This window comes from Oreochromis niloticus, linkage group LG2 (genome assembly GCF_001858045.2).
Source record: "Oreochromis niloticus isolate F11D_XX linkage group LG2, O_niloticus_UMD_NMBU, whole genome shotgun sequence".
Lineage (NCBI taxonomy): Eukaryota > Metazoa > Chordata > Actinopteri > Cichliformes > Cichlidae > Oreochromis > Oreochromis niloticus.
In genome coordinates this window covers 14,332,827-14,357,130 of record NC_031966.2, presented here as the reverse complement: position 1 = coordinate 14,357,130, position 24,304 = coordinate 14,332,827, and the positions used below count along the sequence as shown (strand labels likewise).

The 24,304-nt window shown below is 40.4% G+C and overlaps 3 protein-coding genes across 3 annotated transcripts in view; all 3 read left to right on the top strand.

Annotated features, from left to right (window-relative positions):
- Window positions 1-14,827, top strand: part of maea (macrophage erythroblast attacher, E3 ubiquitin ligase) — an 89,364-nt gene extending 74,537 nt beyond the window's left edge. Inside the window, exons 4-12 of the mRNA XM_013270307.3 lie at window positions 308-509; window positions 4,165-4,347; window positions 5,945-6,148; window positions 8,469-8,591; window positions 9,272-9,348; window positions 9,467-9,575; window positions 12,860-12,993; window positions 13,143-13,338; window positions 13,471-14,827. Coding sequence (XP_013125761.1) covers window positions 441-509; window positions 4,165-4,347; window positions 5,945-6,148; window positions 8,469-8,591; window positions 9,272-9,348; window positions 9,467-9,575; window positions 12,860-12,993; window positions 13,143-13,338; window positions 13,471-13,566 — 1,191 coding nt within the window. The 5' untranslated portion in view covers window positions 308-440 and the 3' untranslated portion in view covers window positions 13,567-14,827. The remainder of the gene's footprint in view (window positions 1-307; window positions 510-4,164; window positions 4,348-5,944; window positions 6,149-8,468; window positions 8,592-9,271; window positions 9,349-9,466; window positions 9,576-12,859; window positions 12,994-13,142; window positions 13,339-13,470) is intronic.
- A 1,404-nt stretch (window positions 14,828-16,231) lies between these two features.
- Window positions 16,232-17,987, top strand: LOC100695023 (heterogeneous nuclear ribonucleoprotein A0). Its single transcript, XM_019364187.1, is given in 2 exon segments — window positions 16,232-17,177; window positions 17,180-17,987. Coding segments are annotated over 2 exon segments (903 nt in total). The 5' UTR covers window positions 16,232-16,307; the 3' UTR covers window positions 17,213-17,987.
- A 3,696-nt stretch (window positions 17,988-21,683) lies between these two features.
- Window positions 21,684-23,307, top strand: LOC100704680 (heterogeneous nuclear ribonucleoprotein A0). Its single transcript, XM_013270308.1, has one exon. The coding sequence runs from the start codon at window positions 21,699-21,701 to the stop codon at window positions 22,650-22,652; it is 954 nt and encodes a 317-aa protein (XP_013125762.1). The 5' UTR covers window positions 21,684-21,698; the 3' UTR covers window positions 22,653-23,307.
- Window positions 23,308-24,304: the final 997 nt, after the last annotated feature.

Genomic DNA, 24,304 nt, shown 5'->3' with positions numbered 1-24,304 from the left:
TCTCTGAAAAGTGAGGAATTAATCAAACTACAAAAATGTTTCTGTTTAGGAATGCAAGCAAATAACTGTAAGGTATAAATACTTTTCTATTATCCTACCTTTTTGTAAAACACGAAATCTGAAACTACATAGATAACATAAATATTTATATTTTTGAATGAAAAATATTGATATATTTTAATATTGGATTTACCATTACAGAAGCATAACAGTTATTTTGCTCTTACGGTGTGCTGTGTGCTGTGTGTAAATGTTGTGCACAGGGTTAGGGAGGGAGTATAACTGTCATTTCGTTATGTTTGCATAGTAAGTGCTGAATCCTGAACGTCTTCAGAGGCAGTACTTACACCGTCCCACCAGATGGCGATAGTGAGCGCTGAGCCCATTCTGAGCTGATAGAAAAAAAACACAAACAACCACAAGAAAACCACAAAACCAAGATGGCGGTGCAGGAGACAGCATCTCAACTGTCCATGGCTCTCAAAGTCCAAGAATATCCCACCCTGAAGGTAAACACAAACGCAAACTGGTGTATATTGATAGCCCAATGAGTATGCTGTTGCAAAAATATGCAATGCGTGCTGTGCCACTCGGAAAAAATCGGAATTAGTCGTTCATTAGATAGCGAGTGAACTCGTCAGGGAGGCTAACGCTAGCTGAATTAGCTTAGCCAGCCATCTAGGGTCCGTAAAGTGCTTGTTTTTAAGAGCGGATGTAAAAATATGAGTGGTCCCCTAAATGATATAAGCTGGGGGTTAGTTGGTTAGCTTCCTGCTGGGTTAATTCCTTTTATAATGGAAGCTTGGTCCGTCAGAGGCCCAAAAGCTGATAGCTTGACTTTTTGTTGGGTTTGGCCTGATTATCCTTTTAACCATGGCTCGTGAGCTCACCTAAGTACCTACCCTACCACCTACCTACCTAACGGTGCATCACCTTAAAGATGGCTGGCTTGTGGGAAGCATGTTGTTTTGTGTAGTGTATGTGTGCGAGTGTACAGCTTGTCTCCTGCGCTGACCTGGACATTTAAAAAGGACATTGGGATAGGAGGTTTAAGGGTTACAGTTTATATGGTTACATGGAAGCAGCATGGTTACTCGCCCCCAGTCAGAGAAGTGACATGCAAACGTGATTGGCCTGCTAACTCGGCCGTTAGCTCAGCTGCGGTGCTAAAACAAGTATTTGCGGTGTTTAACGAGCAGCCTGCCCAATGCATAACGTCAAAGCAAGCGAAATCCGGGCTGGTTCGGAGATAGGTGGGTTTAAAGCTTTCGGGGGAGGAGGAAGATCCCGTAACCCGGTGCTGTCAGGCGGAGAAGCAGCACTGTGAGTTAGCGCAGTGTCATCAGATTGCTGCTGCTGCCTCTCTGTACTTCAAAATGGCCAGTGAGAGAAATCACAGCCTGCCGCCGCCGCACACACGCACGGTTTTCCTCCATTCCATATAACGCTGCTGCTGCTGCGACACCGCTGCTAAAAGACAAGTCCGGGCTGCTTCCTGTGATCAGGAGAGCGTCGTCATATAAAGACAGCAGGGCTGTGAGTACCGGCGCATTCACTGCTTTTGTGTGGTAACTAATTGCGTAATGTTGCATGATGGATAGAGGCATTTCGTGCTGCAGCTCATGTTAAAATGCATCTGTGCTGAGCATGCATGGCTTTGGTTTGGGGATGTCTCTGGCTGCTATGGTTGGATGCTGCAGTGAGATGATGGGCACCATTTTAAGACAGGAGTGATGGTTGTAATTGGCATCAAATGGGAGTCTACAGCTGCAGGACAGCAGTGTTGATTACATTTGGAGCTGTATTGAGCAGAATTTTATCATTATAATAATGCCTGTCCCAGAAACTGAAGAAGCTTCTAATCTGTATTTCTACATTACTAAGCATATATAAAGATCTTACAATTAAGACACAAAGGCGTTAAAATGTTGGGAGCAAAATGCAGTCAAATGATGATTAAATCACTTGTGCCTTGTATTGATTATTACTGTGATTGTTATTAATATGTAATGTTTGCTGTTTGAAATGGGCTTCCTGTTCTCTTCCAAGGATTCACTTAAAACAATTATGAATGATAACCACCATACTCCTATACTGTAAGGCTTTTACTGTGATAACAGTCTGCTTTGTGTTCATGGCTGAATTACATGTTCACTCTTGACTAAATCAAGGTCATATCATAAAGGGTTCCACTAATCTTAGCAATGTATAACAGCTGGTAGCCAGTCAAATTCAGAAAGGGGATATTTCAGTTTTCCCAACCTGCAGCTAAATTTTTTTTGGAATGCTACATCTCTTAAATGCAGACATGGGCCTTATGGATTATTTAAGAATATGTGTTATTTATTTATTTCATAAAAATGTATCTGAAAAGCTGTTAACAAGTAAAAGACTTTATGGCTAAATTATAGAGGAGAACGTGTGCTTCCATGTGTGGTCACCACCCTCAAAGCCTTCGTTTTTGAGCCAGGCAAAGCCCTGGGTTAGCACAGTCTGTGCCAGCAGGGATGTCATTGACATGACCCATCTACAGAAAAATTTGTTTATAAAAGTATATAAAAAATCAGAGTTATCTGAGTCTGTTTGAGTTGCCACGAGGATGAGTCTGCCACAGAAAAATTATCTAATCATTTTCAAGCAGCTTTTTTAAAAAATGAGCACCGAGTTTTGTAAAAGTTAATTAGAGGATACCAATCTACCATTTAGCTACTATATTACTATGTTACCACAGCCTGCTACATGTGTTTTCCTCAGAAGAAAATCAAAAACATTGACATGTTCAATAAGTGTTGTGAATTGAGGAGAATAGGCATTTGTGTCTGTCAGCTGGCCAATAACAGCAGGAAAATTAATAGATTTATATTAAAAATGTAACACAGACATATTGAAATGACTCTGACGTAATGCAAACTGATTATGCTTACATGTGTAGTCACTCTCTAAGGACCCTCTCTGAGCCAGGAAAAACCCTTTACCTATATTATAAATATACTTCGGCTCTTCCTTACATCTTGCTAAAATCATCATCATCTGTGTTGAAAACCTTGAGTTATGAGTACCGGTAGTTATTTGTTGATCTGGGCAACCAGAATATTTGCTGGTCAATAAGTAAGTATTAACGTTGTCTGTGGCAAATCCTGACTCTAATGTAGTCGTCACTGAAGTATATTAGGGAGTGGAGGCTGACATAAAGGTAATGTTTAATCTCTGTTATATTCTGATGGGAGCCGTTAGTGTAATACGAAAAAAGGACATCCAATAATTTTTTGGAGTACATACCAATATGTGGTAAAGTAAGCTATCTGAGAAATGCGGCCCATTTGGGCTTTGCATTTGGTGCTGCATTTTCCAGTTTGTGCCCCCCAATTCCTTCCTCGCCATCTTAGTAATCTGTGACATAAACTTGGCTCTGTATTAAAAGAAACGCTCCTTTGAATCAGTCAAAGCACTTCTTTTGTTGATGCAGCATGTCAGCAGAGGGAATATCAAGAATCACATGAAACTAGTTAAGTACTTTTATTGTTGTGCAAAGAAAATAAGTACATAATTTAACAAAGCAGGTTTCTCTGAAAAGGATGTGGTTTCAAATGCTTTTTTTTTTTTTTTAGCTTTTTCAAGCTGAGTTTTCAGAAGAAGTTTACAGACTCTGGCTGCACTCCAGTGTGTGCCAACTGGTGAGGGGAAATGGTGTTTTTTTCCCCTTCTCTTTGTGGTCTGGATGAAGTTCTTGAATCTGTTGTGACAGCTTACTTGCTGTTCTAAAATTGAATGACCATAGATTGATATGGAAGTTGTATTTAAAGTGAACTGAGGGAGAAAGTAACATTTTTACACAAATCTGCTTGCAGTTTTTCAGTTTAAGTATTAGGAAATGTTTAAGCAGGAGTTTAGCATTATGTTTTTGGTCTTCATTCCAGATGAAACGGCATAAATTAGAGAACAGAACATCTCAAATTAAGGATAACGATGGCCAAATGTTCTGTATCAAGGATAAGAAACACTGGGTGAAAGAAAAAGTAAAGCTTTAGTATTTAAACAGTTTTCTACCATATTGTCTTGAGGTAATTCACATATTGAACTATAATTGTAGCTTATAAAATTACACTAAGATGCATTAATCCCCTTGAATGAATGTCTGAAATAGAACATTTATGATGTCTACAGGTGCCATACGAGACTCTGAACAAACGCTTTAGAGCGGCTCAGAAGAACATCGACAGGGAGACGAGTCACGTCACAATGGTAGTTGCAGAGCTGGAGAAAACGCTGAGCAGCTTCCCCGTGGTTGACTCTGTGGTGTCCCTGCTGGATGGAGTGGTGGAGAAACTCAGTGCCCTGAAGAGGAAGGTAAGGGATAGAGGCATACACATTTTCCAAGTGTAACAGTCAAGTCCTTCCAGACTGGTAAGAGTGCCAAGTTTCCTTTTAGTTTTAGGGAGGGAGTTTGAAGCTCTTAAAGATGATGGTTTTGAAGGCAGAAAAGTCGATATTTTCCGCCACCTTTTATGACAACACTTGATTTTATGAACACGCATAGCTGTGCAGATGCTCTTTTCATCCCTAGCAGAGTAAATCTCTGATGTCGCTGACTCTCTGCGGTTGCTTGTTTTCTGTTCCACTGAAGCTGACCACACAATAGAGGTTCTGTCAGTTTCAACTTTAGCCTTTTCTCTGGAAGCAGTCTGAAGCACTGCTTTTATACAAAAAGGCAATTACAGAGATAATCAGGCCCAACAGTAAGATGGCTTTCGAGTGCAACTGTGCAGCTGTATATAGTTTTATCATAATAGTCATCCCTGTGTATGTTGTCATTGCTACACTTACAGGCCTGTGTTTTAAAATGTTTCTGGCATTATTTAAAATCTCACTTCTGGAAAGAGAGAAAACAGTTTCCAGAAGGCCAGAGGAATCTCAATTTTACTTGGCAGGCGTTTGAACGCGATTGAGGGAGAAAATAACTTGATGTTTTTTGTAAAGAGATAAAGTGCACGCCTTAAAAAAGGTACTTCAATCATGCAGCTACATTTTGGTCAAGCTCTGTGGGCCTTTCTAAGTTACTCGAACCCCTCTGCACACCATCATTATGCCTAACATGTAAAATAGTGTGAAGAGGTAAAGCAGAAGCAACCACCTACATCTTGGTAACCTGGAGTAGAAAAGCTGTTATACATCTATTCATCACATGTATCTTCTTTACAAACAAAATCTTGCTTCACGTAGAGCCGACCATGGAAAGCCACAGTAATCACTGTTTTAGCAAAAGCACCTCATTAGGTGGATTGCATTTGTTTGCCAAGGAATGCTCCAAGGGTGGCTCGTGTGTTGAGCTGTCAAATCACACTTTTGCTTTAAAAAATTTTTTTTTCTACCTTTATGTCGACATTCTAAGCAGATACAAAAGGTTCATTTTGGGTGGGGGAAGGGGGGGTACTTTCATTGTGTATCAGATTGTCATATTAGACACTGCACTGATTTGGCATCTGAAATCTGAGAAGTCAAAAATAAAACTTGCTTTGTTCCATTTTAACCAGGAAAACAATGCTTATCTAAATTGGTGTTATACAATTTTATATTTGTTTCTTTTTAAATTTACTCTAAAAGTACAAGATGTGCTGAAAAGCAAGCCTAGGATTGTAATTATGTGCTGAACGATCACAGAGTCCTTACTGCATGTAACAGTGGAAAGAAATTACTCCTTTGTGGTTGTGATCCATAATTTACATCCTGCCATGTCTGTGAAGCAGGAAGCAGCAGTTTTGTTCCAACAAAACTTGAGCAGCGTTCAAGGTTTCTGACTTCTTGGTTTCAGTGTTCAGGGTTTGTTCCTGTTCTAAAGTCAACCATGTTACATGTCATAAACATAATTCATTTTAATTATCCTTCTTAGAGAAACAATTAACAGGAAGCATTTTGTAGCTCTCGTGATTGTGTTTGTGTCCCGTAGGCTGCAGAGTCCATTCAAGCAGAAGACGAGAGTGCCAAGCTGTGTAAGCGTCGCATCGAGCACTTAAAGGAGCACAGCAGCGACCAGCCAGCTTCAGTTAACCTGTGGAAGAAGAAACGGATGGACCGCATGATGGTGGAGCATCTGCTGCGCTGTGGCTACTACAACACAGCTGTGAAACTGGCCAGACAGAGCGGTATAGAGGTAATTACAGGGCTCCTACAGTTCATGTACAGAAAGAGGCAAAAGTTTTGGGGTTTCTGTATTTCTTCATAAATGTGACCTGAAATATTTTTTTTGAAAAAGAGAACCTAATTAAAGAAATTGTTCTATGATTTACATTTATTTACTGAGGGTTTGATCCAGTATGATGTATCTGCAAGGGGAAAAGGTATTAACCTTTACTTTCAGTATGTAGTGCAGGAATAATTGCAACTTAACTTCTGCGATAAGTTCTGCACGTCAGTTTAAAGGACTTTTAACCAGTTCCTTATATACAAAATGTTTAACTCCAAGAAGGATTTCCCTGATACAGACCAGCTGGTTGGTCAGTGGCAGGCCCTGTTCAGATCTGTGGCAGATCCCTGCTGGATCTCCATCTGCTCCTTGGCTGTTAGGAGATTTAGTGAATACAGCCCTGACTCTTAAAGCAGAATTCATGGTACTGTCCTTGTGTTTCTGTGGATAGGCTTTTGGCTATTGAGAGTGAAGGATTATGGATGTTCTGTCTTTGCACATGTCCTTGCATATGGTCATTCAAAACAACAGCAGCATGTGGCACTACAGTGGTGATGATGGGCAAAGGTAGAGTTAAAGGGAGCAAGAGTGGAATTCAGCAGCAGCTTGAAGTACAGACTGTGGCTACACTGGACAGCTTTCATTGTTTTTAACACTCTGTTTCTTTGCACCATAAAAGGGTCTTTGTTATAATTTAGACTTGCAGTTGAAGGTAAACCAAAAAGACCAACAACAGCACGTACACGAACAAGACAACTTTCCCCACTGCCCTCTGTTCATAATAAACAGCTACAACATGTAGAGGACACCCCTAAGTTGGAACGTGGTTTTACATAAATAATGGATAAACATTAGTTTGTTTATCCAACAGGAAGAGCAGTGATAATGGGACCTCATATTTAATTGTATCTGCAGCGATATTGATTTATTTGTTGATAGGAAATCTAAAATGTGGGTAGTTTTAATGAGAGCCAAATGGCCAAAAGGGAGCCTGCATCAGAGTACTGTTTCTGTAATGTGGAATCACCAAAAGATTAAATGCACAGTGTTTTAAACAAACACTGTGAAGTTCATTTGTCTGTGGATAATACTGCTGAAAAACATGGAAATAAATTGTGCTGTCAGTTAAAACTGTCTATTTACAAACATCTCCTGCCCAAACACACCAAAAGCATTACAGTGCTTCTTTTTTTCTGCAAAATTCAATTGAATGCAGCCCACATAATCACAGTTTCTGCTGGAAGAACAACTACTTGAAGCACAGACATCACTTTGCTATGAATGGTGTGATTTCATGACCCAATGCATGAAATCTACACGGTATTTTGAAAACCACATCACCAAACTAGTTGTAATTAGTGATTACTCTACAGGACAGGAAGTCCCCCATCCATGCCTGTCTCTAAAACCTTTTCCCCTCACTTATTTTACAGTTTAATATTTATAATAATTTTTCTTTTCATCTAAGATTTGTGTGATTTTTGGCTGGGACTTGAATGGCCCCCAGCTGGATACAGAAATTCTGAGTGGCTTCATCGTTTTGAACTGCTTGCTTCAGGTCCTTTCAGAGCATTTGTTTTGGATTTGCTCAGCACATGTTGCAAAACATTACCTTTACTCTTTTTAATCCTTCTTTTGTAGAATGACATGTGCTGAGCATTGCTGTCTTGCTGCACGACCCAGTTTTCTTTTTCTTTTTTTTACAGACACATCCTGACATTTTAGAATTTTGTGGTATAATTCAAATTAATCGCCCCACTAAGGACAAGACAAGGCCTACAAACCATGACTCTAACAGTACAGTGCGTTTCAGATGGGATGAGATTCAGATGCTGGAATGCTGTCTTTTTATTTCTTCAAATGTAGTGCTTATGATTTACACCAAAACGTTCCAGTGTCTTTTCTCTAACAAACAGCAGATGAGCAGCTGTTTTCTTTTGGAAGAGCAGTGGCATTCTCCATTCAACCGTGACATGGATAACATTGTTGTTCAGTGTTCTGCTGATGGTGGGCTCAAAAACATGAACGTTAGCCAGTGTGAGAGGTCTTTAGTTTCTGAGAAGCACGTTACCCGGGGTTACTTTGTCACCTCAGGTACTATTACACATTTTGCTCTCTGAGGAATATTTGTTAGTCAAGTATCCCCAGGGAGGGTAACAATGGTCCCTCATAGCTGTTTGTCAGTTTGTTAGTTTAAAAAGAAAAATCTTCTCGTTCACACATACCTTTCACATACAGAAATACCCTGCATTTTTCTGTTACCACACTGTCTCTGTTGTGTTTTTAGGATCTGGTGAACATTGAGATGTTCCTCACAGCTAAGGAGGTGGAGGAGTCTCTGGAGAGGCAGGAGACAGCCACTTGCCTGGCCTGGTGCCATGACAACAAGTCCCGCCTCCGCAAGATGAAGGTAGAATAATTAATGATGTTTCAAGGCATTGTTATTATATATAGCAGGGAAGTAAGAACACGCTGAAGAACTATCTTAGCATCTGATCTGGCTTTTAATACTAGCTTTGATACCAATAAGATCTATAAATCTGTGAACCCTGAAAAAAACCCTGCTATCAGTTTTTTACATTGCATAGTTTTGGCTCTAATAAACAACAGTCAGCAGTGTAACAGGTTTTTGTGTGAAAAATTAAGTCTTGATTGCTTTTCTTGTAGTTTTTGCTCTGCTGAGAATCCCAGCAAGTGCCCATTTTAATCCTAAGATTATTTTATTAGACAGGGTCTGAGTCCTCAGTAGAATTCAGACGAGAGTCAATAATCTGACTTGTTGGCTGTTAATTATTTATATGGACGTGGCTTTGTTTTTCTTTCTCGTGAGAACATTAGTAAAATTTGGTTTAGTTTAGCTTTAGCTTTTTGCCAGTTGGGCAATATGTAAATCAGAAAAATTATAGTTCCAGTTGGTAACAGATGTGGATTTTTCCCCTGCTCAGTCCATTTAGATGGTAAAATATTAACAGGTCATTTTGCTGTTTGTTCTGTCTCAATTTCCATGGACATTATTAATTAACCATGGGGGTGTTGCCTCATTTTTTTTAAACTCGATGCCTCCTCTTCCATCTTTCCTTTCTCTGGCAGAGTTGTCTTGAGTTCAGTCTGAGAATCCAGGAGTTCATTGAGCTCATCAGACAAAACAAACGCATGGATGCAGTGCGGTACTTAAATCACACACACACACACAAATAATTTTTTCACCTGAAGCCTTTTACTTGTGTATTTCCACATTTGCAGCATGTGCGTTACTGAGATTGTGAGTCTCTCTGTGTGTATTAGACATGCCAGAAAGCACTTCAGCCAAGCAGAGGGTGGACAGTTGGATGAGGTTCGGCAGGTGATGGGCATGCTGGCCTTTCCATCAGATACACACATCTCTCCATACAAGGTAAGATTAGTGGTCTTTATCAGTGTGAATGTCTACAAGGATATCATTTTATTTGATCAGAAGTCGTTACACAGCAGTGGTTTGTGCTTTGGCTCAATAAAAAGGTCATATTTTCAGTCAGGCTAATAATGTTGACCTGGTCGTTTTTGTTTTGTTTCTGTGTGCAAATATAGATAATTTATGCTTTCTAAAGAAAACTGATATGTTTAGAAATGCTATGTTGAAAATCTCTTGCTCTGTTTAGAAAAAAAAAAAAAAAAGCACTTGGGAAAATTTTGACAAAAACTTTAAATTCCATGTGTCTGTCCTCATGGAAATATTGGTACCACTTTGGGCAGAGCTGTGAACAAACCACCCTGACTTCTCATGTGTTGAAGTAAAGAGAAAGCGCTACAGACACAGACCAGCCACCAGAGGGCCTCCGTTGTCTTTTACAAAAATAAACTCAATTCCTTCTTTGTGCAGCTTTAGACTTCAGGCTTTCAGTGGCACTGCTATTTTTAATTTTCCACTCCAACATCCTCTGAATTGTACTATGGCACACTGTCACCAGGGCTTTTTCTCAAAAAGCCTTTGGCTTTTTTTTTTTTTCGCTTTTAGGCAAGCCAGACTACTGTAGTGTTTGTGCCAGCTGCTTGTGCCAGAGTTACAGAAACAGCCTCTCTTCCCTGCCAGTATGCTATTAAAGTAGCTGTCATTATTATCATAGTGTTTTTCCTCAATGTCATGATTACTTATGATCATAATAAAAGTAATCATAAATATAATCATGCTCAATAAAAATACTGCCAGGGGTAATTAAAAAGGATTAAACTGTAATTAATTTAGACAACTCAGTTACATTACTGATAGGATTACAGCCTAGAGTCTCAGCTGTTCTCGGAAAAAGCATTAATCACAATTCACTTGAAATCAACATCGCTGATTAAAGACCAAGTCAGCGTCTAAGACTTTCATTGGGGCTTCTTTGTTTTCTTTTTGTAGGTGGCCCAGCAAAGAGAGCATTACTGTAATAGACTCTGGAGGAAGTAAAAGTGTGTAATAGTGTTGCTTTTATTATTATAATTATTGTTGTTGTTGTTATAAAAGCAGCTTAGAAACAGCGCCAAGAAGATAAATGTGATAAATATGTGTGGAATCTTATGCCCCCCCCCAAAATATGGTCAATGATGTTCCAGCCTTGTGAATCAATTTGCTGCGTTGCCACCAAAAATACAGCACAAAAAGCTCAGACAGTGGCTGCAGTGCACATGTTTCATTGTTTTACACATTGAAATTTCAGCTCTTTGTATGTTATAACTTTGCTCTCCTGGAATGGAGAGGACAACAAACCTCTGCTTGACCATAAATTTCGTTTTATACGTGAAGTCTAAGGTGCACCCTGTGGTGTCCCAACATTACTAACCAGACAGGGTGCCCCCTAGCTGGAGGTCGTGGGGGGCAGGGTTGTTTGATGGCTGAGGATGTGTTAAGATTGGTGCTGTGTGAGCAGTGTGAAGACAAGCATCAGGGGGTCCAGTATATTTCCATGCAGCTCAACAACATCAACTTGCCTATTGGTCTGATGCTAATTATGTTGCGCCGCAGAAAGATACTGAACCCTCTGCATTCAAATACCCAGTCGAAATATGTATTGGTGAGACAGAGGCTATCTGAAAGAAAAGCAGGGTTCAAATTCAATAATGATATTTACTTTGAAAATTGGGAAAATAACTTGGACTTCCAAGATTGATCGCCTAAGATGATGACTTCAAACCAGGGGAATTTGACTCAAGCTTTAAACAGGCAAAGGTGTGGAATAGCCTGCTGCATCTTTTTTTTTTTTTCACTTTTATTTTTGGGGTGTTTTTGAATGGAGCCATTTGTGGGTTAATAATTTTCAGTTCCATTAAAAAAGCCTTTTGTTTATAAAAAAGTGTTTCTTTTCTGGTTTGTGTGTTATTTCTTTTTAGCTAGCTTCCAGTTTTGTTTTAGGCTTTTGCTCAGTTATTGAGTGTTAATTATCTACATGTTTAAGCAAAAAAAAAAAAAAATACAACAAAGTTATGAAAAAAAATCTATAAAAAAGAGCAAGTCGATATCTATCAAAGCAGATGATCTAAAGTGGGTACTATTTTAAAAAAATTAAAACTACTGGTGTATCTAGTAGGTGTATCTGGGGCGATCGTGGCTCAAGACTTGGGTGTTCGTCTTGTAATGGGAAGGTTGCCGGTTCGAGCCCCGGCTCGGACAGTCTCGGTCGTTGTGTCCTTGGGCAAGACACTTCACCTACCACCTACTGGTGTTGGCCAGAGGGGCCGATGGCACGATATGGCAGCCTCGCCTCTGTCAGTCTGCCCCAGGGCAGCTGTGGCTACAACTGTAGCTTGCCTTCACCGGGGTATGAATGTGAGAGTGAATGAATAGTGGTATTGTAAAGCGCTTTGAGGGGTCCCAAAAAGCGCTATATAAATGCAATCCATTATTATTACTAGCAGTATCGTTTTGATCTTTTCTATTAGGCAGCTAAATGTACTTTATTGTATAATGAGCTGTTGTGACTTGCAGGACTTGTGGTCTGAAAAATCGTTTCATTTACCATTAACAGCACATGAACTAATGATTATAGTGTCACACTGAAGAGTTGAGCTTTCAGTTCGTTATTCAGGTTATACAGGTTACAGTGGTGAATGACACAACCATCTCCCGCAACTTCACTGTCATGTTAAGGACAAGTTGTCACTCTACACATGATACATGAAGGTTGGAAAACCTAATGGTCCTTCTGTCTCATGTTTCTCTACCTGTTGGCTCGCTGGGTTGCCACAGCAGTAACCTGGCTAACCTAAATGTTGGAAAATGTGGACTGGTTAGAGACTGATCTAGGAGAGTAAAATAGATGCATATCACAAGAACATCACAAATAAACATAACTGTGAAACTAAATACAAACAGTGATGAGTTGCGATCTATTTGTGTAAACAAAACTCAGCATTGTCTCCTGTTTAACCCACATTGACGTGGAATACCCAATGCTCATTCAAATGTAGCTTCATTGTGTTTTAAGCTGATTTCACCATGTGCAGACCAAAGACAAATTTATGCTTTTTATACACAAAAGTAGACATTTTTGTTTAATTCAGACTTTTTTTTTTTTATATTGTACAAATTATAAAAGCCCCCTGTGCAAAATTTCTGATAATGGATTTTAAAGACTTGATTATTTATTTATTAATTTTTCAGAAATGCAGTTGTAAAAAAAAAAATCTTCCTTTTATTTTCTCTTTTTCTTTCTGATCTATCAGGATCTGTTGGATCCAGCCCGCTGGAAGATGCTGATCCAGCAGTTCCGATATGACAACTACAGACTGCATCAGCTGGGAAACAACTCTGTCTTCACCATCACCCTGCAGGCTGGTCTGTCTGCCATCAAGACACCGTATCCTTCCAGTGTGTGGTTACTCTTAACCCTGTCATTTCAGCTCCTTAAACTATATGAAGATGGATAGTGTTTTTGTTCTAAGGAGGGTCTATTCTGTGAGTTATTCCCTAAACAGCATTAATCCTTAACTCCCATTTCCAAAACAGTCAGTGCTACAAGGAGGATGGCACCTCTAAAAACCCAGACTGCCCAGTGTGCAGTAAATCTCTTAACAAGTTGGCTCAGCCTCTACCCATGGCCCACTGCGCCAATTCCAGACTAGTCTGTAAAATCTCTGGAGAGGTCATGAATGAAAACAACCCTCCCATGATGCTGCCTAATGGATATGTTTACGGCTACAATGTGAGTAAACTGCATGATGCCAGCTGGGACTGTATAAAGGTGCTTCCATCCATGTTGAAGCAATTTAAAATGCAGTCTTAAGGGATGATTTTTATTAAACACTCTTTGATATTTCATTATTATCTCTTGCAGTCTCTTCTGTCCATTCGCCAAGATGACAAAGTGGTGTGTCCCAGAACCAAAGAAGTCTTCAACTTCTCTCAGGCGGAGAAGGTGTACATCATGTGATTGCTCGGATGACGCTTCTGAGTATCAACCACATCAGATACGGCCCGTCGCCCATCACCTGTGACCCGGCCTGCTCAGAGCCACCTGTGGAGCTGTGATCCAGTGCCCTTCTTGCTCCCACAGACAAAACCTACAATGGGTTTGTCCATGGAGACTCCACCACCCCAACCCATCCCTCTACATGATCAGCTCAAGTTAGCCCATCCAGACCCCGTGCCCCCCACCCCTCCATTTTATCTGACAAACTGGGCTCTTCTCCTTTAAGACTCTGTTTTAGATGTGGCTAGAAGTTGTTTAATCTGATCCATTCAAGCACATGGACTGTCAGCATTGTCATTATCTTACAGGCCTTCACACTGAAGATTAGAGAGTAGAGAAAAAGACTGAAGAGTGGAAAAACTGCTAGATAGATGTTTGATTTTACTACAACGAATAAAATCCTGTTGAGGTTACTTTTGACTTTTTTCCTTTTACAAATGCTGTTTGTTACTGAAAATAACGTGGCAGAAACGTGTTAACTCGCTGATTTAACCATTAACACAAGATTTGAGCCTTTTTTTTGTGAACATACATTCCTAGTCACATCTCCTCCTGTGGTGCATGCTGTCTGCATCATTTGTCTTCTAGCCATGTTTTTGTGGGTTGTTAGGGAATATTTTGAAATGCTTCCTTTAAACTACCCAACTAGATTAATTACATTTATCTCCCTCACGATTGAAACTGGAGGATGTTTTGGGCTACAAAAGGCTTCAGTTTTAATGTAAATATTAGGTAGGATCTTCATTTATAAATTCAGGAGTTTTAGAGAAATGTAATTTTAAAAAAACAAAATATTTGCCATCTGCACAGATTGCTGTATAAATTTGAGTGTTTTCTCGGGTGTTATAAACCTGATGTAGCCTTCGATATCCTCAAGTTAAGCAGTTTTTGCCTATAATTTCTCATATATGGAGAAGTTCGTAGTTTCAGAGACAGTAATATAAATTAATCGGTACTTTCTCCTGTAAAGAAATTTACTAAATTTTCCAACAAGAAAACCATCTCTGATGTTTTTTGCTTCCAAGTGAAAAAAACAAAACAAAACAGTCTTCCCATTTTTGGTGTTACAGGTTTAGTGTTGACGCTTTATTTCAGTTTGTTTGAAATTTTGCCTTTAAAAAAAGACATGCTGGATGATTTTTAGTCAACTGGACGTTGCTCACAGTCTGAATTTCATAACTATTTTCCCAATGAAGCCTCGATAATAAAGAGAAGGACAATGGCGATGCGTTACCAGTCTTGTACTCTATGTTGAAGCTGCTTGCAGCACCATTATAACAGGCTTTACGACCATGAGCTGCATTTCATTTCATATTCATGCACATGCCTTTACTGAAGGTAAAGACTGTCTTTCCTTACAAAGTCAAGAGGAGGAGAGGAGTCACATTCAACCTTTATGGCTTTCAAACGTACTATAGAAGGACTGTGATATAAAATAATATGGAGAAATGGAAGACCTAAAGGTCAAACTGAAAATCAAGCCTGAACACCCTTAGTAATCGAAGAATCCAGGGTAACATCATCAGTTTTGTGGTCAGTCCTTTCTTCCATCTGTTGTTTTATCAGCAAACCAAAAGTCGCCTCGTTTGTGTTCATCTATGGTTTGGCGCTGTATCTGTGCAGACACAGACTGTCCTGTGTGTGTTTGTGTTGGTAGAGTAGAAATGGGGATTGTTTCATGAGCAATATGCCTCATAAAGGTTTCAGTAAACTTTGATTTTGGTGTTTCTTTGTTTGCTGTCTGCTCTGAAATCTGCATTACCATAAGCTGTTGGTAGGTGTGGTTATTCTCTGCACATGGTAATTAAATCAAGTGCTGTGTCTTTCACCTGAAACTACATCTCCATAGCCTGACGACGTCAGGATTCGAGGGAGGGGAGTTGGTCTTTGTGTTTGATCACTTGGCAGGAAAGATAAGAGGAAAAAATAGGCAGTATAATTGGCTTATCTGTCATTGCTGTTTCTAACAACCAAAACCTACAACTTCTGCAGAAAACACAGCCACTGACAGTGTTTTCTTCTCCAGATTAATAACAGGCATATATATATATAGAGAGAGAGATGCAATCCAGTATTTTTCTCATTTGCTGCTTAATCTGTAAATTAGTGAAAAATACTGTCTGCTACAATTTCCCACACTACTTGGGAGCCTGTTCAGTTTCAGTTTCTTACCTTGAGAAAACCAAATATAAAAATTTTAATTTCATTAGCAAATCTTCCAATGCCATATTTCCAAGAGATGGAAAAGGGAATAAGTGTGAATGGATAAATCCTATTTTTCATCAGATTTATTGGGTTATAGCCTCAGACTCTGTTTAAAATAATGAGAATAACGTTATTCATCATTTTTAAGAGGTGATATGCAATACATAACAAGGTTTCCCACCTCCATGTTTTAAGGTCAAAGTTTTTGAGATCGATGTGGTTTGCTCATACGTGAGAAAGAGGTAGCATGGTCAAAACTATTCATTGTCGTTAAGTGTTTTTAAATCATGGTTTCTTAATGTATTTTCAGTCTTTTTCATGTCTCTTTTTCTAGAAAAGAAACAATAGTGGACCGGAAAAGGCGGTGCTAATAGTCAGCCTAGCGTGTCGTCACAGCGCGTACGATATAAATACAGCTGCGTTCTCCCCCACCTCCATCTTGAGATCAGAGCATTGTTGAGGGTGTTTGGGTGTAATTGATTCGCCATTTTTCAAAAATGACCGACCAGCTTTGTAAACTTTTCGTCGGTGGGCTCAACGTGGACACCGACGACGATGGCCTGCGCAAGCATTTTGAGCAGTACGGCACGCTCACTGACTGCGTTGTCGTCGTGAACAAGCAGCTCCAGCGATCCCGCTGCTTCGGCTTTGTAACCTACTCCACGCCGGAGGAGGCCGACGCGGCAATGGCGGCTAGGCCGCACACCGTCGACGGCAACGCGGTCGAAGTGAAGCGAGCCGTGGCAAGAGAAGACGCAAACAAGCCCGAGGCCCTCGCTAAGGTGAAGAAAATCTTCGTTGGCGGTCTAAAAGACGACATCGAAGAGCAGCATCTCACCGAATACTTCTCCCAGTACGGGCAGGTCGAGAAGTCCGAAGTGATCTCAGAGAAGGAGACCGGAAAGAAAAGGGGCTTCGGCTTTGTGTACTTCACCGATCACGACGCGGCCGATAAGGCCGTTGTCGTGAAATTTCACACCGTCAAAGGACACAAAGTTGAGGTAAAGAAAGCCCTGACCAAACAGGAGATGCAGGCAGCCAACAGAACCTCTATGACGCCGAGAGGTAGAGGCGGTAGAGGCATGAGAGGAAATCAAAATGGCTACGGCGGCAGGGATTATGGCGGAAACTACAACTACGGTAATGGCGGAGGCTACAACTGTGGCGGCTACGGAGGTTACGGCAGCGGACCATATGGGGGTGGCTATGGCGATCAGGGAAGTGGCTATGGCGGTGGCAACGGCTACAATGAGTTTGGCAGCGGCTATGGCCAGCATCCTTCTGGCTATGGCCCCATGAAAGGGCCACCTTTCGGCGGCCAGAGGAGCGCAGCTCCCTACACCAGAGGCGGCGGCGGTGGCGGCTACCCAAGGGGGGCTACGGCGGCGGCGGCGGCTATTAAATGAAACTGCATGACGGAAAGCAACCCCCACCATTTTCCCACAAATTGCCCTCTCCCCTCAGCCCGGAATTGGACGCCAAAAGTCAAAGCCAGTAACGGGGCGTCTGCCGTGAAATCCAACCATGGCAGAGATACGGACACAAAGACCCCCCAAATCATTACGAAGACCTCCAAACCCAAACAGGTAGGAAGGTCACTTCCCAGAACACCTGATTATAACGAGAAGCGGTTGTTGCCGTTCAACTAGGACACATTAAGACGAAGAATAACATCGCTTTTTATTATGTACTAGTTGTCGTCTAGAGTTGAATTTATTTTTTATTTGCGTTCACTCGTTGTTTTTGGATTTTTTCGATGTAGGATTGTTTTGCTGACAAGTTCTGATTTATTTTTAATATTTGCATTTTAAAGCAGTTCGTTTTCGATTTTGTTTTTTCTGCAGAAAACTTAGTGTGACTTTTCAATGTATGAGGATGAGAAAGCATGTTCATGGTTTTTCATAGCTATGTCATTATTGATAACAGACATATGTATTATTTACTTATTGGGTCATTCAGCAAAGGCGGGACGGGATGCAGGACCACTGTTTCCTTCTCCCTTATTGTACCAAACCTCTCAGCCAGTCTCAGTCTAAATATTGTTCATGTTTCCTTTACCTGTAGCAATATCTAATGTATATTGTATACTTTCATGTCTGGAGAACAAAACCTACTGTTAAAAAAACAATTTGCTATGCTCATGTATGTTCATTTTAAATAAAACGTTATACCACTTAGCTTAGTTATTTTACTTATTTAACCAGGCTTCCTCAAGTTCATCCACAGGTATATAAGTGGCATCACCTTGTTGCTCTTTAGTTACATGGCATCATTCCCACAGTTTATTCCCTTACACTCAGGTGGGTGAAATGGTTAATGGTTGTAGTCTACCCACAGCCAATGCATGTAGGCTTTGTAGGGTGTGACGTTGTTTTAAAATTATGTGGTTTTTAGATATTGCTAATAACTCTTTATTTTTCTTCTGAATACATATATTTATGTGGACATGAGGGCTCTGATATTTATCTTTGATTATTCCTACATTTAGGTGTTCTTACTCTTATTCCAGTAGGCTATCCCAGCCAAAATAGCCGTAGCAGTTTGTTTGTAGGCTACATCAGGACCCTGTTGATTACCTGGGGTCGATTGTGATAGGAGTCTGAAATATCTCTTTAGGATATCCACATCCAGCAAACTAGGTATGTAAATCAACCTGTCTTCACTCTGTGTTGGTCATTGTATGGCATATCTTTGAGATGGTGCACACGTGTGCCATTATTTAATTTATCAGCGTCTTATATAGCTAATCTTAAAATAAAAAGGGAGGGGTGGGTGGGTTACTTAATTTTTATTTTTTGATGGGGGTTGGAAGGGGGCCCAAGTATTGTTCCATAATTAAATGAAATAATGGAACAAGTAAATTGGAGTCTCCTCCAGAAAAGCTTTGCTCAGTGCACAATCTCACCCTGCTTTTTTTCTCATCTCCTCCAGGTTGCTTCTGTAACCTGGGCACGAGGACGGTAACCCCCGAAACGATGGGGGTGTGTCTCTCCACGCTGACAGGGGGGACCAAAGAGTGGTTGTGCCTTCTTCCCCCACAGGTGAAGTCAGTTTTCAGAGGATTCCCCCGGTGTGGTCAAAGGCAGAATGTTAATGTGAACTGTTACTGGGTTTCCAGTGACTTATGCAGCACCCCAGTGCTACCAGTGTAGACTTTTTATGTATTTGTAAAAAAAAAAAAAAGTACTGAATCACAAATCAGGGTTTTCTAGCCTTTTTGGTCTGGGACACCTAAAATAAAGTGTTTTCTACTTAGTCTTCATTAGTGTGTTCTCTTTGGTTTTTATTGAGCTTTTACAGTTTTGACCTTCATCTATTTAACTTGGGTTTAATACCAGAATGAGTCCTTCTATGAAAGGACAACTTGGCATTGAGTCGAAGTGCCCAAATAAAATTGAAGTAAAGTCTGAGAATTTTCTAGTTAATTCCTCATCTTGGTTGGAAACCACTGATGTTCATAGGGAATGTGCATTTTGGCACCGTTTCTAAAGTGTTTAACATTTGAAGCTGCTAATTTTTAAGCTTTTTAAAATGCGTTTCAATTCTCTCAAATGCTTTGTGGGGTTTTTGCAGAAGGGAAACTGTTCAAGTGGCTCTCGTAGTTCTGGTTTTACTTGTTTTGCAAGACCAGTAAAAATCTAGTGGATCTTGGTAAACAACACGGTTGACCTACATTTGTTTACAGACTCCCTACACGTTTAATTTTTTTTCTGACTTGCACATAAGTAATTAAAATTATACACTTGTTGGATTTTAATGTGGTAATGGATAGTTGTAAAATTAAAACATGCCAGGTTAGTAAACGGAAGGGGTCGGGAATTTATAAAAAAAAAAGAAAAAAAAAAAAAAAGAAACAATATGGGAGATGGTGGCAGACCCCACTGCAGCTCAGTTCTCTTACATAAATTATTAAAATGTTCAACAGCTGCAAAGTGGACTAACTGTTAAAGTGGCCTCCACATTTGACAATGAACATTAGTCATATATAATTGAACAGAGGTGAGATAATGCCACTTGGTATCCGTTAAAAGCCATAATGGACTCAGAATTTGCATAAACAAACACTGGAAACCAAACTAGTCATCTACACAAAGTAGACTGTATGAGGTTAATGATCACCTATTTGGTTTTTCCAGCACTGCTTTAAGTCTGCTGACCACTGTCTAAAAGTAAATCTCTTGGTCTTTGTGGTTCTTGAAGCAGTTTCCTCAGATTAATTGAAAGATCATTTTTAAAACTTTATAAACAGAGCACTTTAATGATAAAATGCAAGACAATACTTGATGTCTTGGCTTTAATAAGCACTAGAAAATCTCAGTACAAGACATGACTAAAACTCCCAATCTTAAGTCTTTGTTAGGGTTTAAATAATAAAAAGGAAAACTAATCAAAGGTTTTGTGCTGATTTAAAAAGTACTGCTTGATGTGGTCATGAGTGTAAATTATGCTTTTGTTCTCTTACCTTTTTTATAGGATGATGGTGCTTGGCGAATTCTATTCACCCTGTAGCAAAAGGAAACTTATGTTGGCCTTTCTTTTTATGAATTCACAATAAATCAATATATTTTTGTATATCAAGATGTCTGTTATGTTGCTTTTTTTAAACTAAGGGCAGTCTGATTGCTTGTTTTCAATCTCTTGGGTGGAGGGTTTGCAGAGGTGGGGAGACCAGTGATGTAAAGCTGATAAATTTGCTTGTTTAAGGGGAATTGTATAAAACATGAGTGCCCCTCGTTACTGTCCCTCCCATGTGTCCCATTATACAGCTTGGATTTCATGGTTTTTACATATGCATAGCACATACTGTGGCAGTTTTGAAGGTGCCTTGTGGAGGTCTGCCCATCACACCACTCTTATTTGGTCTCCTTCCACTTTGGTTGTGCCTGCACATCGCTATATGTTTTGACTAAATAACTAGTTGAAATAATAGTTCAATAGTGGCAATATAGTAATAAGAATCCCTTGGTGGTACCTTTTAACTAAATATATTTTAACTTGGCTACAGTTGGTGTTTCGCAATATGTTTGCAAAACACAGTGTGTATGTGTTATAATGAATAAATTATGTCCCATTACAGTTACCACTAGTGAAAATTGACATAGAATTTAATTTGCATAATTTACATTTCAGATCTGCACAACCACTAACACTGAAGTTTAAATGGCTTGCAAAACAATCTCCACAATGTGCCCTTTCAGAATGTCATTTTTGTAAATCAGAAATTAGGTGGATCAAAATAAGAAGCTGAATTTCACAGGAAAAATGCTTTTCGTGTGTCAGAGTATGTGATTAATGGGAGTTATTCGCTTCTGTCGGGCTCAAATCATGTTCCAGGAACATTGGGGGAGGGGCGCTGAGAAGTTTCATTTATTGTGAATCGACTGCCTCCAGCTCACCTAAATTATTAAGGCTGTAGGCGACTTCAGATTTTCTCTGATCAGAATAGTTAAACAGCGAAATGACTGCATTTTACAGCTGTAATTGCTGGAAATAGGCTAAAACAGCCAGTTGTGCAGCGCTAATATGCACTTATGAGTTTCGTTCATATGAGGGTTGAAAGTGGTTCACGTACACACTTGGAAAAAATATATTTTGTCCCAGTGGATCTAAAGTGTGACACAAAAATAAAACACGGATTTACGTTTTATGTGTTTCTACAGCAAAGTATACGGCCGGTAATATAAGTAAAATGAATTTCTCGGGGGGTTAGCTTTTTTACTGTATTCGAAGAAAAACAAAGGTCGAAATTCACGCGGTCCTTTTTCGGGAAATTAAGATTTCCGATGGGACTTGAAGGCAACAGGACAGTGACGCGGATCGCGCGCCGAATGTGAGGGGATGATTGTTTTTAAGGTGACCAATCAGCGAGAGGAACGTCTTACGAAGACATGAGTGAAACGACCCGCCCTTACGTCTGTTCATTGAAGAAGAGGGACGGTCTGAGCTGCGCACCATCCTCCGGAGAAACCATGACATCCAAACTTTGTAAGCTTTTTGTCGGGGGATTGAACGTGGAGACCACCGATGAAGGCCTCCGCAAGTACTTCGAGCAGTATGGCACCCTTAGCGACTGCGTGGTGGTCATGAACCAACAGCTCGGACGTTCCCGCTGTTTCGGTTTCATCACCTACTCCACGCCGGAGGAGGCCGACGCAGCAATGGCCGCTAAGCCACATGTCGTCGAAGGCAACAACGTGGAGGTGAAAAGGGCCATAGCGCGAGAGGATGCCAACAACCCGGACATACTCGCCAATGTAAAGAAAATCTTCGTTGGCGGCGTGAAAGACCACATCGTTGAGGAGAACCTGACCGAGTACTTCTCGCAATTCGGCGCGGTGGAGAAGGCCGAGATCATCTCCGACAAGCAAACCGGCAGGAAGAGAGGCTTCGGCTTTGTCTTCTTCGAGGATACCGACTCCGCCACCAAAGCAGTCCTGACCAAATACCACACCATCAACGGGAACAAGGTGGAGGTGAAAAAGGCTCTAACCAAGCAGGAAATGTCCGCCAGCGGCCGGGGAGGAAGGGGTCGAGGGAGAGGGATGCAGAGTTACGGCGGCGGAAGAGGAGGCGGCGGCGGCAGCTACGGAGGAGGCTACGGCGGTAGTTACGGAGGTGGCTACGGTTACGGCGGGGGCTATAACGGGGGAGATGGCTACGGAGGCTACGGGGGATACGACGAATACGACAGCCAGATGGGTGGTGGGTACAGCAATGGGGACTTTGGGGACGGCTATGGACAGCAGCACTCCAGTTATGGAGCAATGAAGGGGGGCAACTATTCTTCTTACCGGAGCGGGGCTCCTTATAACAGGGGTGGTGCATTTGGCAGTGGCTACTAATGGCGCCCTCAAACGATGAGAGATTCATTTCTAATTGAAATGGACTTGATTTACAAACACACACATGAGCTACACATGTCCAGGTAGGGGGTGAGAGGTGGTCTTCGAGTTCAATTAAAAAGAAGCGGCGCCCATCACCCAGCCTGTTTCTGGATCCCATCCACCCCCCACCAGGACCTCCCTTCTGTCCTCTTATTCCACACGTTATGGACTTTAATACTAAGAATTGTGAATTATTGAACTGTATTTTGTTATGTTGAATTCTTTAAGTATAATTTTTGTCAGTCACTGCTTCAAATGAGGAAAAAAAATCGATTGTTTGGTTTGCAGATCCGTCAGTTTTGCCTGTTTTCACATCATGAACTCAGGGTTTTAGGTAAAGTTTGTGGCAGTGTGCGGCAGCATGGGACTGGATTTCTTCAGCTTCTTGACCCTAAAACTTTTTTTCTTTGCTCTCTTTTGTTTATTGTTTTGAGAAATGTCAGGGACTGTTTTCACTGTACTCTTGCCCCACTTTCCCGTCCCAGTTTTCTTTTTGTTTTCTATTTTTGTTTTTTGTTTTGCCTAGATTAAAATCTTTTGAAATTCATGTGTTCAGCTCACCCCCTATGTTTTATTCTGCTTTTATTAAAGTTTTTAATGTTTTAAAAATCTATCTAATCTCGCAGTCTTAATTCAGATCAACAGAAAGTGCTTTTAAACCCCCCAGTTTGGGAACAATGATTTTATTTCCTCTTTAAATCATTATTTAAACTCTCCTCCTTAAATTGAGTTCGGGAAGCGACCACTAGGAGGTAGTATTGCCTGGAAATCATGGATTTCTGCTACATCGGCCATTTTATCCTTGTGAGGCTCAGTTTGGAGGTGGTGAATCACCAAAGCAGTATTTGTTATTCCTATACAACCTTTTAAAATATATATATATATAGAACGAACATCCTGATTTTGATTAACTGCTTATTTTTTCATTTCTATTTTTTTAATTTAAAGACTTACCGGTTGTCTTATTTTTTTCCTCCATACTGATCTACAGGAACACATCGATGACAGGTTTTTCCACAATATCAGGCTCCTAAAACCCTCACAGATTCAGCCAGCTGATAAATATTTTCACCTGGGAGCAACCAGTATTTAGTGTCCATTAAACAAAGGGGAGAGGTGTTAGGTATTGGCAGATATAAATGAACGTAACCGGCCATGGTACTAAAATGTGTACCAAATCCGCTTGTGTAAGGGCTGGATGTCATCAGCAACACCTACATGACCTACAAGATTTTATGGAGGAAAGTAGGTGCACTGGCACAGGAAGAATAAAGAGAGCTCTCACTCTGAACCTGTTTCTGGTTTGGAAAATCTCCAAATACTGGGTGTTTTTATATGAAAGTATTTTTCTTTTTAACAGTGAGTGTTATAACCTGATGTTGTTACAGCTGTACACTGCATTTTATCACTCCTTTCATGCCTGTTTTTTTATAAAGCACGTTTAGTAGCATACATTAATTGTTTGACTGAATTATTTTGGCTTTAGATTAAATGGAATGAGAGTTGGAAGAGACCTTGAGCGAACTTAAAACTGAATGCTGGTCTTCTATTATCAGTTTTGTACATGGGAACGCTCACAAACCTGACCTAAGAGGACTGGAGATGAGTAT

Coding starts and splice junctions, on each gene's coding strand:
- LOC100704680 (XM_013270308.1), top strand. CDS start 21,699: ATGAGTGAAACGACCCGCCCTTACGTCTGTTCATTGAAGAAGAGGGAC.